Consider the following 20,161-nt stretch of genomic DNA (forward strand, 5'->3'; position numbering starts at 1 on the left):
AGCTCCAAGTGAGAGGTGGGAAGGCATCTACCCATTTAGTGATGCAGTTTAACTAACAGCAGTATGACAGAGCTATCTGCACTCCCCAAATGCTGAATGAAGAAGCATGAGGTGTGGGGCAGCTATGTGCTTGGGGGTCAGTGGGTAGTGTTCATTTTAAATACCTTTTGTGTTTAATTGTCATTTAATACTTGGTGAGCATTAAACCTTTGTATTTTATGGTCAGAAATTAGCTCAGTCTAAACACGAGGCTGATTTGCAATGCACGGCAATTTGATTTTTGTCATTGGGTTAAGAATATGTTATACCAAATGTAGCATTCTTTACAGTGATCACTGTTTTATAAGACAAAATCATCCAAGGACATGCAGTGTTGTCAGTTTGCTCACAGCTCCCAGGGTTTTATAATTACAGTACATATGGAGCACCTACTGTGTGGCAGGCCCTGGGGAGACAAGAAATGTCCTTGCCTTCCTAGAGCCCGTGGTCTTGTGGGGAGGTGGACAGGGCATGAGACACACCTCCCTTGTTGGGGTGATAACTTGAGAATTCCACTGGCAATGGCATTATGCCTGTTGTATTATACTGTTAACTTGTACAAAAGAATAAATGTGAAATCATAACTTGATAAAATACTAAGGTCACTAGGGACGCTGTGGCATTTATCCAGTGATCTATCACGGATTCAAAATGACTCACCGTCATTACAGTGCAGCTAATCATGCTGAATTGACAGCAGCTCTCCGTTCAGATTGGTGAGATGTCATATTTGGTTGGGAAGTTGGTAACTGTGAATGGTCTCTTTTCTTCCTGAAGGGTGAATGCTTTGCCTCTGCTTCTGAATCTCTGTCCCTGTACAGGGTGATGGAAATGCATGAGGCTCCCACGATTTTGTTTTGCCACCCTTCCAGAGCCGTTGTGCAAACCAGTTGTGTTCATAGAGCTTTCAGAGAGCCAGGCCTCCTCCTCCATATCTTTGATTCCTCACTGGGTAGTGAAACCTGATTTGGTATTCGTTCACTCATTAATTATTTCCTTATTTATTTATTTATTTATTTATTTATTTATTTATTTATTTATTTTTCCGGTGGGGACAGGGACAGGAGTGAGACATGGGAGTACTCCCCGTGGGCTAATAACTTGTTACCCTGGGCAGGCTAATGATTTAATGTCACTTCAGAATGTTGTTCTTTAAATATTCACTCATGCCATTTTTAAGAGGAAAAGTCAAGCACTCTATGAGATGGAAGAGGGGAGCTAAAGAGGCCCTTTAGTTCCCCCTCTGCCAGTTCCCAAGATCTCAACTGACCAGAAGAAAAATAGACTCCTTATCTTTCCTTCCAGCCACATTCTGTACAATCCCTGAGAAAAGTTCTGGTAGATACTGTTTTTTTTTAATCTAATTAAGTTTCCAGAAATGTTTTCAACACCCCACTGATGAATTGCTACATGGAAGCTGCTGTGAGATCCAGGGCCCTAGTCTAGCCCTGGAAAGAGACACTGGGATAGAACCTGGGGATATAGGTAAATAAGATACTGCCTTAGTCCTTAAGGAACTTGGGGCAATAGCTTATGATATACGATAAAACAGTGTGAGAAAACTATTAATAAAGTGCTCTAGGAACACATGTGGAAGAGCAGTAGATTCAGCCTGTGGAGGCTAAGGTGGCTCCTGGGTGGGGCAGATGGTGAAGTGAAATGCTCATTTAAGTACACCTGGTATTCATAGTTTGAACCTTTCAACTTGACGAAATAGGATACTTTAATTTTACATAACTTGAAGTCTTAAACTTTTGGAATTGCACAAAGCAGGGTAAATAAATGTGATATGTGAGTGATTTATGCCATTTCTGACCTGCAAAATGAGATCAAGTGACTATGAGGAGATTTTTGACTTGTTGCTAAATCTAAGATTTTATTTAACTAAAAGAAATTCATCCAAATGGAAAGCCATTCTCAGATTCCAGAATTTCAGTTCTTTGCTTTTCTACAAAGGAGTTTGTTTTGTGAATCTCCATTGTCTCTGCAGAAAATAAGAGCATGCAGACTTCTGAGTTTTCAAAGTAAAAGCCTTGAGGCCTTCAGTTTTTCTATCAGAAAGCTGATTGCCTCCTATTGTTGGTTGATCCGCATTCATTTGGTAGCATTCCCTTATAAATTTCTCTCTGGGAACCTTCTGAAAGGAACTCTTATTTGAGAAAGGGGGTTCTCAGTGTTTTGCTTGTCTTCCAGACTTGGAGATGACTTTTTGGAATTGACTTTTTAAGTGAAAATATATGTCTTGTGTCCTGTTGCTGGAGAGAGAAGTTGTTTTTGAAGGGGAAGGTAATGCCAGTTTTATAACACTCATTGGCATAGCAAACTGAAGAACCCACTGATGCTGTCTCAGCAGCTGAGTCTGTCCGAATTCCTGTGACAACCTGAGTCCTGTTTTTATCCTGCCTAATATGGACTATTTATTCTATTCAAAGAAGAATTGCCACTTAGTATTTTCATATTTCATCCTTCCAACTTGCACTTTTGTTAGCCGCTGGGAAGGAAGAAAGGCGCTAACTTTTTCTATGATTTCTAAAAGTAGAGTGATTTGGTTTTAGCCTGGATAAAGGAACAACTACATTTGGTTGTTTTTTTACTTGACAGCAATAGCTGCACTCTGAGATGACAAGATGTCATTATGAGAGAGCTTTCATTAAGTTACACATTTATATCGTCTCAACAAAATATTCCTCTGGTTTAGGTAAATGTTAAATAGAAAAAAGGAAATAAACTTGTTAATAAAACATGTTGAAAAGAATTCAGGCCAACTCAGAGAAATAAAGCAACAATAACATCATTTTTCATATATGGAATTAGCAATTTTTTGTTTTTTGTTTTTTTAATGATGATTCCCACATCTGGTGAGGGTGCTCCTCATATCTTGTTTATAGGAAAGAAAATTAGTATAACCTTCTTGGGAAATAATTTGACCATTACTCTCACTTTTGGAAGTCTGTACAAAGGAAATCTTATGAACAGAGTACAGATGTTTACAGCATCTGTACTCTTTTATTAGTAATAAAAAGGGAAAATCTAAAGTTTCATAGGGAAATGGTTTTGTAAACTGTGACATACTGGTGTATGAACTATTATTCTTCCGTCAAAAATGACCTTTGCAGAAACTATAACAACATCGAGAAAGCCTATGATAAATGAGGCAAAAGGAGATCTCCATGCTGTGCCATTGAATTTTACAATGGCACAATTGTGTAAAACCAACTGTCCAGCAAAAAACAAAAAAACCTGGAAGGAGAAAACAATCTCAAATATTGTCTTTTTCCCCCTAATATTTCCCTATTTTTTGTATAAAGCATAGATATTTTCGATGGGTTTTCTACCTTTTATTTATAAAATGAATGGTGCCTCAGATATAATGATTCTCTCAGTTTTCATTAAAAATTTAATGTTCAGATTGTGTACCTTATAAATTGCCATGGTGATGAGATTAAATGTGTTAGTTATGACAGTGATTTGTTTCTTTTCCTGGGTATTGGTTAACACCTTTTGTAAGAGGTCAGAAGGTGGTCCCTTTTAACAACACTCAAATTTTTAAAAAGTCATCTTTTATGTGTCTCATAAAGTTATTATAGATGTTGGAAATTTTAGGACCACATAAGTGGATAAATTATCTTGCAGTCCTGTGATGCATGAACTATAACAATATGTTTATGATTTCTCTTTAGGAATTTTTCAAATAGAAACTAATTGCAGAGTTTCCAGTTGACCAACATTCATAGGGTAAGATTAACATTCTGAATTGTGAACACATGGTAAAGATAATTACTATTACGTTAGTAGCTTGGGGCAAACAAATATTGCATACTTAATACGTACAAAGAGATTATTATTCCTACAGACGTTTTGAGTAAAATCTTTTTGATGTTTTTAAACCAGTTAAATGAAATTTAGATCTGTATACATCTTGGCAAAATATCATGTTACTGTGCTTTGTTGGTTTTATACATAGAAAGGTTTTGTGTGTGTGTGTGTGTGTGTGTGTGTGTGTGTGAGAGAGTGAGTGTCTGTGCGCGCACGTGTATGTTTGATATTTGTCATTTTTAACGTTAAAGATCTAAAGAATATAATAAATGTCTATGAGAGACTTTGCATGATTCCATGTCTATATTTTTCTGCTTTGTTTAAGGTAATATTTTTAATGCATAGAATTGGTTTGCCTTATTTCCATAACTAAAAGCTGCCATGCTCTCCTAGAGTAAGTAAGTCAGAAATAAGCAAGTTCTGTGCACTGTTGCTTTCTGCAAACATCATTCTTCCTTTATAGTTGTGGAAGATTAATCTTAAATTAGCTCTGTGGCAGAGCCTTTGCCTTTGACATAATGAATGATGAATTTATACACTGTATTAAATAATATGACTCTCTAGTGTTATGAATACGACATATATCTTCAAAGCGTGTCATCTAGTTTTGAACATAGAGTGCAGGGGAAGCAGTGGTGAGGACAGTGTGTCTGTCCCCTACTGTATTCTGAACACCCTTCTTTTTATAGGTGAAGGTGTAGATCCTTTGACTTCTTGGGTATGTACACATTTGCCTGCTGGTTCATTGACTTGACTATACATTTTTAAAAGCTAATATCATCAGGCACTCCTCCACTTATAACTCTACAGTGGCTTTTCCATCTCTCCTGGACTATTTATTATCCAAACTTTACCTTGGCTGCAAGCCCTCTGTCACTCTTCTACTTTGTAAAGGCTCCCGACATTCTAGCCGAGTGGCCTCCTTTCTGACCCTCACACATCCTGAGCTTCTGGCTCCTTCTTCCTAGAGTGATCTTCCCAGTGTCATCACAGGGCTGGCTCCACTGAGAGCTACATTCTAATGGCAGTCCCTCTAAACAGGCCTTTCCTGACCACCCAATCTAAAGGAGCTTTATAGTCTTCATAGTGTTTTTCATTTTATTGTGTCTGTGTATTTGGTTCTTGTCGCTCTTCCCTTGCTGCCCAGTGATGTTGCTGAGAGCAGAGGTCTTGTCTATCTTACACGCCTGTATTTCCCTAACACCTAGAACTCTCCCTGGCACAAAGTAGGCGTTCTAAATATGTGTTGCGTGAACAGACTAAAGTTCTGACCTCTCTTTGACAAGTGCTGTTGTTCGGTAATGCTTCACCCATTCTCTTTGGTTATTTTGTTTATATAACCAAATGTAGTACTTTTTAGGTTTAGCTGTCATCTCACTCATTTTGGCACAGAGGTGACAGTATAAGATGGTGGTGCTCTCAACTACGCATGTTTTCTCTCCATAATACAATTGTAAATCCTGTGAAGGCAGAAGCAATGCCACATAATCTCCTTGGTATGCCTTTGTAGTTCTAGCCTCCATAACTGAGTGTATATAAATGTTAACTTTAGAGAAAGGGTTAAGACTCGTTGCTTAATCATATTTTTAAGTATTTAAAGAGTACACTGGTTTGTCTGCTCTGGAGCTGAAAGAACTCATTTTGAATTATAGTTTAAAAAAATATAACATAGAAATGTTCTGGACCATATTTGCAACTTAATGTTTCAAAACCCTGTTTTATTTCATTTAAATAATAATAGACTTTATTTTAAAGTCTATTATTAATTAGGCTAGGTGGCCAGAATCAGTGCTACCAACCTTCTAGTTCTTTTCAAATTAGGAAACTTGGCCATAAGCCCATGTTCTACTACCCTAGAGAAGCCACTTGAACAACTCTGAACTTTGGTTTCCTTATTTGTAAAAAGTTGTACTCTGATCTCTGAGGTTGCTGCCTGGAGTAAATAGTTCATATGAGTCTGCTCTTGTGAAAGGTAGGTCATCTATGGAAGAATTAGGAGAACTAAACGGAATGATGACCTCTGCTTTCAGCTAGTCATTTGAAAGGAGACTGCATAGGAACTGAGTTTGGTTCTACTCGATGGCTTGCTTACTGTGGGGTGGTAAGAGGGGAGTCAGAAAACATTTCTTATAGATAACGAAGGTGGTAGAGAATGGTTTGAGGTTGACTTCTGGTTAAACGTTCTCTCTAATAAGTATGCAGACACTGGTGGCTTATACCCTGCTAATATTCTAATAATGTGGCTTCAACTTCTTTCATTATAAATATATTCCAGATAATTTGGTAGCTCACCAAAAGCATCAGAGAACTGAGAGGTCTTTTCCTAAAAAGACAATTACCATCTAAATTAAATACATGATGTATTCCATAACCACCAGGAACAAGGAAAAGTGAAGCAATGTTCCTTAAATTCAGAACAATTCAGCTTAATTAGAATTTCTAGGGTTATTTCCATGGTTTTAATTGTCGAATTCAGCAGTTTTCTCCCGGGGCTTTAGATGATTAAGGTTATTTTCCTAGAATTTAGAATAGTATCTATGATTATTTCAGAGACCCATTATCAGTCTACTGCTTTGGGTAAGACACTGCAGAATGGTAGTCACACATCTCTATTCTCATTTGGTTTCTATGTGTTATTTGACTATGCTGTCTTCTGATTCTTTCCTTAAAACTCTTTGATTTGTGTGCTCCAGAAATACTGGGCTTCTCCTTTATTTCACTAACCCTGCTTCTCCATCTCTCTTTACTGTTCTGTGTCTAATAGTTCTTCTTCATCTGACATTATTTGGGGAAGACAAGATCTGTTCTTCATTCACTAAATTTGTTCTCTCAAAGAATTCATTCATTTCTATGTCACTATCTCCTACTTAAATACTCATGACTTCCTATCAGGGATTCAAGATAGCTGCAAATAATTTGTGAGTCTTCCCATCAAGAGATGGGATCTGTTTCTCCTCCCTTTGAATCTGGGCTGCCTCTGTTACCTTTTTTTGACCGATCAAATGTGGCAGAAATGGTGTGGAGTAATTCCTAAGGCTGGACTTTAAAGAGATTTGTAGCTTCTACTTTTGTGTGCTTAAAGTGTTCCTTCTGAGAATTTATCCACCTTGCTGTGAGACATCTGAACAGCCATGTGGAGGAGTGGCAAGGCCCATTGTCATCAACCCAAGCTGAGTTCCGGGCCAGCAGCCAGCCCCAGTGCCAGCCTCTGACTGAGGCATTTTGGACCTTCCAGCCACTCTAGCACCGAAGCCAACACCATGTGAAACTGAATAACTGCTTCATCATCCCACAAAATCATGACAAATGATAAATGGTTATTTTAACTGCTTAGTTTGGGGTGGTTTGTTACATAGCCATAAAAAGCCAAAACAAAAATTGGTTCCTAGAAGTGAGGAGCTGCCATAACAAAATGTCTGGCATTGGCTTTGGGACCATGTGGCAGTGAAAACCTGAAAGGAAGGAAGAAGGCTATTAAATGGTGGCTGGAAGCGCAGTCAGGACACTGCTATTGGAAGAGGTAAAATGGTACCCTTGTTTTTCTGCATGGACATAATCAGCACGACTGCCCCCTGTAGTAACGTGCAAGATAGAAAATCAACCTAATGAATTTGTGGACTATTGGAATATTCCAACAGAATATGGGCAGTGCCAATTGATTTCTTGTTTTAACCACCTGTGATCAAAGCATCGCAAGAGACAGATGAGTTAAAGAAGAAGCTGTTCAGAGTTTAAGTAAACTTCAGAGGAAATATTTCTCATCCAGAATTTTCAAGGGCCATGAATAGAATTGTTACTCGTTGCTAGCTTCTGTACCCAGCAAAAGACACTCAAAATAAGAAATGTCATCAGGTCAAAAGATCAGATCCAGAGCACTACCTACTGCCAGTAAAATTTGGTCTCAAGGTAAAAACAAACACCAGGGCACAGCTGTAAGACCCTGTATTAAGACTTCAAAAGATATAAGGCAGTGCCTCTTAGATCTTCTCAGCTAGACGGAAGGGCTCTAAGAATCGTAAGGGTCTCACAGCACCATGGACCTGATTTAGATGACAAAATCATGGACTTCAAGCCTGAATTTGATGCCATAGTGGGATAAAACTTTGGGGGAGGGGGTCTTGGGAGATAATGATGTTTTGTATGTAAGAGGACTGTAAATCGTTTGTGAACAGAAAATAGACATGGCCGCACATTCTTTGCCCATCGTCCCATTGAATGGTGGTGCTTGCTTCCTCTGCCCTCAGATCTGGGCTGGCCTTGTAACTCCTTTGACCAGTAGAATGTGGCAGACATGACACTGTGCAGCCTCCAGGGCTCTGCCATGAAAGACTTGCAGCTTTCACCTCTATACTTGGAGTGCACCATCTTAGAACCCAACCCAACTGTGTGAGGACGCTCAAGCAGCCATGTGAAGTCTCACATGACGGAATTACCAGCCAGCAGTAAGAACCAACTCCCTGCCTGATGAACGAGGACACTTTGGATCTTCCAGCTATCTTTGTGCCAGCCAACACAATGAAGCAAAAGAACCACTCACAGAATCGCTAGAAATAAAACTGTGTTCTTTTTAGGCTTTGGAATATGCAGAATAGTTACCCAAAATCCTTCCCCTTTATATGGCCTCCTCCTCCCCGTGGGCTACACCCTGCCTAAACATCTGCACATATCATTTGCTGCCTTCTGCATTTTTGTATGTTCAATTCTTTAGTGTACAGATGTTTGTTGTATGCCGTGTGCTAAAAACTGCAGAAGACACTCCAATAGCAGAAAATCAAAATCTGATTCCATTTGGCTCCTGCTTCTCTCCATGGACTTCTCTGATGTTGGCAAGTGATGTGAATTTGCATTTATAGTGACTGTTTCATTCTTTGCTTTCTTTGCATTAAAAACGTCTCTTACTATTTCTGGCCCACATGATTGAAATAGCCTTTCAGCTCCCCAGTTTGTCCCTCCCCTTATGTCCATCCTGCAAATCTCTACAGCTCATTGACTTACTGTTCTTCTGCCTCACCAAGCTGAGTCTCTGAGGGGTTCATGTGGGAGATGGTAGCTATTCTTTGCAGTCTATAGAGGGGATAGTGCCTAGACATCTAGTGAAACTTCCAGAAGACTTAAAAGGTAGGCACTTTTCCTAGATATTTTATTGCCAATCTATCCTGTGAGCTTTCTCCTTCTGGGGAAATTTAGAAAAAAAACAATGATTCTGGCCTTACCTGGACCGATTTAATTGCTCTGTGGGAGTGGGGTCTGGTTTTAGGTTTCCTTTAATAGTGCCCCAGGTGGTTCTAATATGAAGCCAAAATTGACAACTGTGGTCAAAGATTTGTGATTTTTATAAATGGTCTCTGCACTAGCCACATCTCACTAGTTCCACTAGGAACTAGAAATTAAGTAGAAATTTGTTAGAAATTCACATTCTTTGGGCCTACTTCAGACCTAATGAATCAGAAATTCTGAGGGTAGGACCCATCACTTTGTGTTTTAATAAGCTCTCCAGTGATTTTTATGGACATTAATGGAAGAGAAACACTTTACTAGATAAATCTTAGTTCCCTTCTGGGTCTCAAAACTATGACTAAATTTGGGAAGGGTGTTTGTTATTTGAAAGTCACTATACTGACAAGATCTGAAACAATTAATAAAGGACTTAAACTGGCATACCAAGTGTCTTGCTAGCGATCGTTTAAAGGATTTGTCATCAGATCTCTGAAGAGTGGTTCAGGGGGTTATTTAGAATATAGGAACAAATTAGAGATAATGATGCTTTGTTTCCCAGAGAGAGAACTCAGGTGAATTTAAACTTCAGTTAGACATATGGTAGACCCAAAAAACATCCTGAAGTAGTACTGAACATTTTGAATGGATATAAGATCATTTTTAAATAAATTTTCAGTGAGAGTAAGTAGAGAAACCCCATTCTGAATTGTTTGGCTATGTCCCTGCTTGGGGTCAGAGTCAGGAATCTTTGAAGTACCGTCCAGTTCTCAGCATATAATGACTCTAAATACCATCTGATCATCATTTGTTTGTTTTTTCACTGGTTATTTTGGAAATGCTTTCAAAGTAAGATAGGACTAGTGGGAAGTAAAGATCCCTAACTTGAGTGTTGTTGTTCCAGTCATAGAGACTTTGGGGTGAGATTGTCAAGTGACTTCATGTGCTTTGAAAAGCTTTTATGATTGTTTAATGAGGTTTAAAAGCTGAAGGAATGGGATTAGGACCATAAAAATCCTCACCCTTAACATTGTCTCTTTGAAATGATTTAGTACATTTGTGTATTAGAAATAGAGCTCTGACTTGGGTTAAGTCCGTATTGTTTGCAAAATTATGCTCTAGAAAATGTTTCCTAGACACACAAACAGTATTAAATTTTGTAATGACAAAGGACAGCTATGCTCTAGCTCTCTAAACACGTCAATGAGAAAAATTAACATCAAAATGTCATCAAAATGTATAGGAATGCTTGATCTTTTCATACGTCATTAAATCCAGATTCTATATACAAGGTCGGACAATTAAGTTCGTGAATGCATCCTAGAAAAAGTGCTACATACCTCATTGCTGAATATCAGAATGGTCACCTTTGAAGTACTTATCTTGGGTAACTATGCACCAACGCCAGTGCTTAGTCCACCCTTCAGAGCAATTTGGAACTCTTTTTCTGGAATGGCCATCAGAGCTGTTGTCGTATTACCCTTGATGTCCTGAATGTCATCAAAATGTCTTCCTTTCAATATTTTCTTTATCTTTGGGTAAAGAAAGAAGTCATTGGGGGCCAGATCAGGTGAATAGGAAGGTTGTCCCAATACAGTTATATGTTTTCTGGCTAAAAACTCCCCTCACAGACAGTGCCGTGTGAGGTGGTGCATTGTCGTGATGCAAGAGCCATGAATTGGCGAAAAGTTCAGGTTGTTTTTGTCTTTTTCACGCAGCCTTTTCAGCACTTCCAAATAGTAAACTTGGCTGTTTGTCCAGTTGGTACAAATTCATAATGAATAACCCCCCCTCTAATATCAAAAAGATTAGCAACATCATTGCAACAAGTTTGCAAACTTAATTGTCAGACCTCATATTTATATATTTACTCTTAGATAGTTCAGTGGAAAATGTTTAGTAGGAAAAACATGTTAAGTGAGAAAGTAAATTATATAATATATAACTGGAGACATTGCAGAAAACTGTACATTTGCATCCTTGTTTTTCAAGATTGTAATAGAACCCAGTTGTAATGCAGGTATTGGAGTAAATTGATATCTTACTCCATTGGAGCTGCTATGACAAACTACCATACACTGGGTACTTAACAAACATTTATTTCTCACAGTTCTGGAGGCTGCAAAGTCCAAGATCAAGGCGCATTATGTCTGTGGAGAGCTCACTTCCTAGTTGATAGATAGCCATCTTCTTGCTGAGTCCTCACATGGTGGAATGGGCAGGGAGCTCCCTGGAGTTCCTTTTATAAGGGCACTAATCCCATTCACGAGGGCCTCACCCTCATGACTTAATCACCTCCCAAAGCCAAAGGCATCACCTCCTAACACTATCACATTGGGGGTTAGGCTTCAACATACATACTTGGGGAGGACACAAATATGCAGTCCAATGCAGTTGGAGAAGAGAGTTAAATATTCAGCTTTTTCTTTAGTTTTGGAGAGAAGTGAAACTGACACAATTAATTGGATTGAATGAGACAGTGTGGTTTGGTGTGGACAAGGCTTGAGATTTGAGTCTAAGAATCTAGGTTTTTGTTGTTACTGTTTCTTGCTGGTTTTGTCACCTTGGGTGTGGTAACTCTTTGGGCCCACCTTATTCTCTGTTTATAAAATATTCAAAATAATATTTATCTCAATGGCTTGTTATAAGTATGAAACAAATTAATATAAATGAAAGTACTTTGATAGTAGGAAACCAGTAGATGTCAGATTATTATTAATAATGGATTTTTGCTCTCTTTTTGACAAAGAACTCTCACAAGGAAATCTGCATTAAGTGATTAAAGGAAAAGTTTATTCTTAAAAAAGTAAAAGTTCTTTACAAGTAATTTTCAGTTAGAATGAATATGGAGAACCTGTAGTAAGTTATGGTTTGCTAACATCTTAGTTATAGTAGTTTCTCACTATGATTATTTTAAAATACTACAGTTAGAGGTTTGTGTCTTTCTGCTTTCATAGAAATACTGTGTTTAAAGTAAAAAAATGTATTTGCAATATTTTTTTGAAAACTGTACTGTATGCAAGAGGTATCATGACTGAATAGCATTCTTGAATTATGCAATAAATTCCTTTTCTGGCACATTACAGATGCACTGCAATGAAATTGTATGTAAAATGTTTCACACATCAAATGTCTTTATCATGCTTGCTACACATAAATGCAGTTGTGTATCGTATGTTATAAACCATTTAAAAATGAATTGTGAATGAGAAACTTACACTCCAGTGGTGCTAAATATGAATTAGTGTACAGCTAGATTTTCATACACACTAGCTGTGCTCTCTGGCCTGCAAAATAACTGGATAATGGGTAGTAATTATTAAGCAGGTTTTACACATGGATTGGTAAATACAAAGTAAATTTCAGACATGTCCAACTTTTTGATCTTTGAAAAATGACAAGGTCACAAGATTATTGCAAAAAATATCTTAAATGTAATTTGCAATCCAGTCTGGAGCTGGATTTCAAATACTTAGTCAACCAATAAAGGATTGTGTCTTCAGGGCAAATATCAAATATATATAAACCTTCCCAGAAACTTTCAGAGATTATACAGGCACTAAAATATTTTAACATCCAATTTAAAATTGTTTTATTTTAGAATGTTCTCATTTCAAACTGATCAGTATACGAGTATATGTAATTTAAACTATTGTAACTGCTTCTTTGAAAAAGATGCTAAGAATGTCTTTTATTAACCTACAAGGTAAAAAATGAATATAGATGTATTTAATAATACAATTTCAGAGAATTTCAGCCATATTTCTGAGCTGTGTCTTAAAAAGTTATTAACTTGTGACTACTTCTAGTGAAATCAGTAGGCTAAATTTTAAGAGCACTGAGTGTTCTTATTTGGATAGATGTGAGGTTTTAAATTAGGGTGCAGAAATTACATGATTTGACAGGCTATCTGGTAAATGCAAGTAAGTCCAACTGGATGAGGATTGAATAAGAGAAATTAACATTTGTTAATTTCTTGTAACATTTGCTTGGAAAAAGCTAAGTGTTCATCTAAGTGTTATAGATACAGGATTTTAAAATCTGTTACATCTAAATTTATGTAGAAATTTTTCTGTAATTTAAGGGAGTTCAGGATATGATTATGATCTGATATGTTGGTGAGGTCCTATGTGTATAGCTTTGCCAGTATGAAAAGTGAGCTGATTTATGAAAATCTGTTGGCCATATTATGATGGAGAAGGTCTTGAAGACAGTAACTCTAATTTTTGTTTGTTCAAATGATTACAGCTACTTCAAGATATCTATGCTTTCTCATAGAATGAAGACAAACACAGAGATGGTGTGTCTAAGAAATTTTAAAAGGTGTAGGCCTCCTGATTGAAGCATTGTTGACTTATTGGAATCATTTTTTTTTTATTAGCGTAAGTTTAAATATTTAAAGTACTTTCTTTTGGTCACTGTTGACATGTGGTCTTTGTTGAATAAATGTTCTCTGTCAAACACCCTTATCATTGTTACAGTTTACATTGTTCTGTAATTCCAGTTGCCTATCTTAAATGAATTCAACTCTCAGGACCTTTGAGAGAATAAATAAAGCCATAAACTTTGAGCTGGAAGAACCTTTAGAGATGATCTGGTTCACACTCTTGATTCATTACAAGGAATTCCTTTGCAAGGTCCCTGACAGGTGGTCATCTTGTTCACCGAGACCCGGAACTGTTTCACAGAATGGCATGCTATGGATGTTCCACCACAAATTGAATCAAAATATGACTTTCTGAAATGTCCACCCACCTAGGTCTGCCTTTGGAGCCACTTATTCTTTCATCCAAATAATAGGCACATAAAAATCTAAATTTAAATTCTCAGGTTTCCCTAGTCAGCTTTTATCTCAGCTGAATATCATCCATCACCTGTGTTTCTCAATAGGAAATGGTTTGTAGACAAGTAGTTTCTGATTTTGTTGTTGTTGCCCACTTAGTCTTTAACCTGTGACTGAGCACGGGGTTGCAGGTGTAATCTCACCAGAAAGGCACAGAAGGACTAGGTTCCTTTTATCTGGGTTCATCTATTAATACAGCCATAAATTATAGTCATATTATAGCTATAATTAACATTAATACAGCATATAGGTACACTTAGCATAATAGCTATTACAAGATTAGCTAAAAGTATACGTTCATGTCAACTAAAATCCCTAAGTAGTTTTCATATGTTCATCCAGCAACATTTTCTGCCACCCTGCCTCCCATCATGTTATGGTATTTTGGGGTCTAAGTCCAAGACTTTCTATTCGTCTCATATAATCCTCTTGTTTTTGGTTTTTGACTTGTCTTGACGCACAATTATGGTTAACAGCAGTGGGATGAGGCAGAAATGGGAGGAGCTGAGAGTCAGAAATAGACCCACTAAACTAGAGTAAAGGAGGGAAGCCCTGGAGAGTTATATAATCACGCCACAGGTCCTAAAAGGACATGGTCATAATATGATATGATGTCCAGAGAAGATACAGGAAGAAAGTGGTGCTCCAGTCCAGCAGTTAAAGTCAGGGCTCATGGGATGATGTCCTAACAAGTGGGAGAGCATGAAGGTATAGGGTTCAGGGGGCAGATGATCAGGAATGTGTTGGGGCTGATCAGCAAAAGAGGAGACACTTATTAACAGGTAGCAGAGCCTCTGTAATGGAATTCTAGGGTTCAAGGCAGGATGCCAGCCCCTAGAAAGAGGGCCACTGAGAGTAAAAAAGCTTCTTTGGGGGTTCTACCAGTATTAGGAGAAACTCAAGCCCAGGAAAGATGATAAGACTTCAGACTCAAGAAAGTACAAGAAGAAGCCCTTGGACTTAAGTTAGAGCTGGACCACCAGCAAAAGATGACCATGCCACTGTGGCTTTTTTTTTTTTTTTTGCTTACCAGATACGTTGTTAGATTCAAATATTTCCTTCTATCTCTCTTACTCTATTCCATCGCATAGATTTTACTAATTAGCAAATTTTAAAACATTTGGGTTTTTTTAAAATGTTTTTTTAATGACTTAATTGATTTCATTAATGTTTTGTGTAGTTGCTTTCTGAACATTACATGAAGCATTCATGTAAGGAGCATTGCCTGAATACTTTTAAATATCAAATATGGGAATGCAAAATCCACCTTGTTTTTCTGAAGGCAAAAATAATTTAATAATAGAGCATGCCCTTAATCATTTATATTTTGATTGGTATTAGTATTTTGCCCTGAAAACATTAAACATGAGAATCTCCATAGTTGAGTGTCCTAACTGGGTTTTTCTTTCCTACCCATTTTTAAGCCATCACTGTTGTTTGTCAGCTTTTAAATCCTCTGAGTTAGACATGAACTTGAGTTACAAAGCAAAAGGTTGGAGGGAAAAGAGATAATGCATTAAATCACATTTTGCTTTGAACATAGACTTGGCAGATCCCTCTGGGATTATCCTAAGGGATAATTTTATAAAGCAGTGCTTGTTCAAACGAGGTTCCTTGGAGTGACTGAAACACTACCCTTAGGCTGTCACTGATGGGGTTACGATGTAGAAAAGAGCTTATTCAGACCTTTGGGAGGGTATAAAATGTAGCTGTTAGAAACTAGTAGCATAAGAACACGTTTTCCCAATGTTGATTGAAGAAAATTTGGCTTCTGGTTTTTAATAGCTTAACATGGAGTTGAAATCCAGAAGGAAACTATGCGTAGACAGCTGCTTCCCATCCTGTCCAAGGTAGCTGTACAGATCCAGGCTGGTTATCACCAAATGGTCTCTCATTTAAGGGACTCTACAGTGCACAATTTCAAATTAAACCAGAAGACATCTACAACTCTTGAGCAGTACTGCCTCTCAGGCTTTGCCCCTGAACTAAACCCCACTTAGCCAGGATATGTGTGTGCAGACATTAGCCGTAAATGCTTATTTTGGATATCTAACGTCAGTGGTTTTTCTTTTATGTCTTCTCTTCTAGTTTCTGTGCTCCTACAAGGGAAAGTCATGATTACACTAACAGAGTTAAAATGTTTAGCAGACGCCCAGTCATCTTATCACATCCTAAAACCCTGGTGGGACGTCTTCTGGTATTACATCACCCTGGTCATGCTACTGGTGGCTGTGCTGGCCGGTGCCCTCCAGCTTACGCAGAGCAGGGTTCTGTGCTGTCTTCCATGTAAGGTGGAATTCGACAATCACTGCGCCGTGCCTTGGGACATCCTGAAAGCCAGCATGAATACATCTTCTGATCCCGGGACACTGCTTCCGCTCCCCCTCAGAATCCAGAATGACCTCCACAGACAGCAGTACTCGTACATTGACGCTGTCTGTTATGAGAAACAGCTCCACTGGTTCGCAAAGTTTTTCCCCTACCTGGTGCTCTTGCACACGCTCATCTTTGCAGCCTGTAGCAACTTTTGGCTTCACTACCCCAGTACCAGTTCCAGGCTCGAGCATTTTGTGGCCATCCTTCACAAGTGCTTCGATTCTCCGTGGACTACCCGCGCCCTGTCCGAAACAGTGGCCGAGCAGTCGGTGAAGCCCCTGACACACTCCAAGTCCAAGGTTTTGATTTCCTCCTCAGGGTGTTCAGCTGATGTTGATGCCAGTAAGCAGGCATTGCCCTACCCGCAGCCTGGCTTGGAGTCAGCTGGCATAGAGAGCCCAACTTCCAGTGTCTTGGACAAGAAGGAGGGCGAACAGGCCAAAGCCATCTTTGAAAAAGTGAAAAGATTCCGCCTGCACGTGGAACAGAAGGACATCATTTACAGAGTGTACCTGAAGCAGATAATAGTCAAAGTCATCTTGTTTATCCTCATCATAACTTATGTTCCATATTTTTTAACCTACATCACTCTTGAAATTGACTGTTCAGTTGATGTGCAGGCTTTTACAGGATATAAGCGTTACCAGTGTGTCTACTCCTTGGCAGAAATATTTAAGGTCCTGGCTTCATTCTATGTCATTTTGGTTATACTTTATGGTCTCACCTCCTCCTACAGCCTGTGGTGGATGGTCAGGAGTTCCCTGAAGCAATATTCCTTTGAGGCATTGAGAGAGAAAAGCAACTACAGCGACATACCTGACGTCAAGAATGACTTTGCCTTCATCCTCCATCTGGCCGATCAGTACGATCCTCTTTATTCCAAACGCTTCTCCATATTCCTGTCGGAAGTCAGTGAGAACAAGCTGAAACAGATCAACCTCAATAATGAATGGACAGTGGAGAAACTGAAAAGCAAACTCGTGAAAAACTCCCAGGACAAGGTAGAACTGCATCTTTTTATGCTCAACGGTCTTCCAGACAATGTCTTTGAGCTCACGGAGATCGAAGTGCTGAGTCTGGAGCTGATTCCTGAGGTCAAGCTGCCCTCCACAGTCTCGCAGCTGGTCAACCTCAAGGAGCTGCACGTGTACCACTCATCTCTGGTGGTCGACCATCCTGCGCTGGCCTTCCTAGAGGAGAACTTAAAAATCCTCCGCCTGAAATTTACTGAAATGGGGAAAATTCCACGCTGGGTATTTCACCTGAAGAATCTCAAGGAACTTTACCTGTCCAGTTGTGTTCTGCCCGAGCAGTTGAGTACCATGCAGCCAGAGGGTTTCCAGGACTTAAAGAACCTGAGGACCCTCTACTTGAAGAGCAGCCTGTCCCGGATCCCACAGGTCGTTACCGACCTCCTGCCTTCCCTGCAGAAGTTGTCCCTCAATAATGAGGGGAGCAAGCTGGTTGTGTTGAACAACCTGAAAAAGATGATCAATCTGAAAAGCCTAGAGCTGATCAGCTGTGACCTGGAACGCATTCCACACTCCATTTTCAGCCTGAACAATTTGCATGAGTTAGACCTCAAGGAAAATAACCTTAAAACGGTGGAAGAGATCATCAGCTTTCAGCATCTCCAGAATCTTTCCTGCTTAAAGTTGTGGCACAATAACATTGCTTATATTCCTGCCCAAATTGGGGCGTTATCTAATCTAGAGCAGCTCTCTTTGGACCATAATAATATTGAGAATCTGCCCCTGCAGCTCTTTCTATGCACCAAACTACAGTACTTGGATCTAAGCTATAACCACCTGACCTTCATTCCAGAAGAAATCCAGTATCTGAGTAATTTGCAGTACTTTGCTGTGACGAACAACAATGTAAGTAAATCCATTCTTCCCTTCATTTAGCCAGTCTTTTGACCATCTGCTGTTACAGTGTGTAATGTAGGTAAAAAAAAAAAAAAAAAAACATGTATATTAAGTCATACTAAGCATCCTCAGAGCCTAGCCTGACTACCATTTACTAGACATGTGACTGTGGACAAATTACCAAAACACTGAGAACATCCGTTTTTAATCCAACTTAAACGTTGTCATGGAGATTTTATGGGGGGGGGGGGGGGGGGAAATGGGCAAAGTTCCTGACACGTAGTAGTTGCTCAACATATGTTCTTTTTATTCTCTTTTCCCATATTTTACACAAACATCACAATTGAAGTATTTTAAACTAATTAGTTATGATAGAACTTTTCATTTTGGAAAGGCCTTAACTACTTAGAAAGTTTCATAACACTTTTCAGCTTTCCAAATCTGTCATAGAACTTTTTGTTAAAAATACTGGGATCGTGAGTTATTCATAAATCTCTTTTTGTGATGCAGTAAAAAAGATTTGAAATCTACATGCATGTCTAGAAAGGCAATTCGAAATGAAAGGCCTTGTTCTATAATGCAACACTAAGGCTTCTTAGGAGCTTTTTCCAGCATCTATGCTTTAAAAATGAACCATAATTTGCAACAGTAAAGCCAAGTAAGGAAAACTTAACTTCTCTGAAACAAGAGAAAACAAAATAAATGAGTAGTTTCCTAGGTTAAAATGTGAAGGAGGAGGAAAAAGGAAAAAAAATCATGCTAGCTGAAAGGACGAGAGAGTGATGATAATGTCCATATGGGAAGAAGAAAAAATCCTGTCAGGAATCAGGTCTGCCGAAAGACGAAAGTGATCTTTCTCAAGTTGAAATGGGGAACTGTTCTCTTCTACTCTGCCCCAAAATGCATTATTTCCTAGAATTTTTGGAATTTGTATTTCATGCTAAATATAGCTATGAGCTTGATATTGGCTAATAAACATTAGTCACCAGATATTGTTTTTAAAAACCATGGATTGTTGGAGGAATACCAGAAAGTTAGGGAATGAGAGCAAAATTCATGCTGATTTTGAGAACTCTTTACTCACGTGTAAAAGGATAGAACCCATTATAAGATAAATGAGAAATCTTCAGGTCTTAAAGGATTATGAGGTTTTAAAACGCCTTTGGGATTGATCTAGATTAGCAGTGCATATCAAAATTACCCGAAGGGCTTGTTAAAACAGATGCGTGGGCACCACACCCAGGGTTTCTGGTTCAGTAGGTCTGGTGTAGGATCCAAGAGTTTGCAATTTTAAAAAGTCCCAGATTAAGTTGATGCTAGTCTGGTGACCATACTTTGAAAACTACAGATCTAGAGATTTATCATTAGTGTTGTTTAATTATGCAGTTTGGTTAATGTTAATATTTTGGTTACATTCTTCCATTGTTAAGTCTATAATAAAAAGTATAAATAATTATTTTAAGAGGCGTTGGTTCCACCGAGTTGTCATACAGTTAAATCACAGCATGAACTTTTGAAATTTGCACCTGATGAATTTGTTAGCTGGCCATTAATTATTTAACGTATAAGTAGGTTACCGTTTTTTTTCTAGTTTAATGTAATGAGTTTTATGTAACTTTGATACCAAGTTCATTGACTGCTTTTCTACATCTGAAAGAGAGACTAGGAGTACCAGACGCATCCTATTCTGAATAAATGAGGGTGCTTGATAGCATGTGAAAGATCTTATGCTGAAGGTAGCTTACGGCCAAAGTAAAATGATATCTTTGGCGGGTTGTCTCAGAAGTACAAGAAGCAGTTGCTGAGCATCCTTAGAGCCATAATAATGACCATCACAACTACTCAGGACACTCTACTTAGAACTGTGAAGAGACTTATTTAATAAGGATTTGGAGGAGCTGGAACTTACTCAGAAGATAGCGACCGGAGAGGTGAAAAGTACCTCTCTCATGGAACAGGTTAGCTTAATGATGGGAAGTTTTGGGGAGGGAAAGGAGAGAGAATA

General features: G+C 38.5%; 1 protein-coding gene across 11 annotated transcripts in view; it reads left to right on the forward strand.

The window, feature by feature from the left end:
* The window catches only part of LRRC8B (leucine rich repeat containing 8 VRAC subunit B), a 61,535-nt gene that overhangs the window by 32,084 nt on the left and 9,290 nt on the right, over positions 1–20,161 (forward strand). For 3 of the 11 annotated variants that reach the window (XM_019753349.3, XM_019753330.3, XM_074335109.2), the window contains 3 exons: positions 3,720–3,774; positions 13,348–13,451; positions 16,001–18,165. In XM_019753349.3, coding sequence (XP_019608908.3) covers positions 16,027–18,165 — 2,139 coding nt within the window. In that variant the 5' untranslated portion in view covers positions 3,720–3,774; positions 13,348–13,451; positions 16,001–16,026. Of the gene's footprint in view, positions 1–3,719; positions 3,775–4,544; positions 4,574–13,347; positions 13,452–16,000; positions 18,166–20,161 lie in introns of all 11 variants that reach the window. The other 8 variants (XM_019753340.3, XM_074335108.2, XM_019753356.3 and 5 more) reach the window with 4 other exon arrangements.

This window comes from Rhinolophus sinicus, chromosome 14 (genome assembly GCF_057876585.1).
Source record: "Rhinolophus sinicus isolate RSI-liver-muscle chromosome 14, RSI-T2T, whole genome shotgun sequence".
Classification (NCBI taxonomy): domain Eukaryota; kingdom Metazoa; phylum Chordata; class Mammalia; order Chiroptera; family Rhinolophidae; genus Rhinolophus; species Rhinolophus sinicus.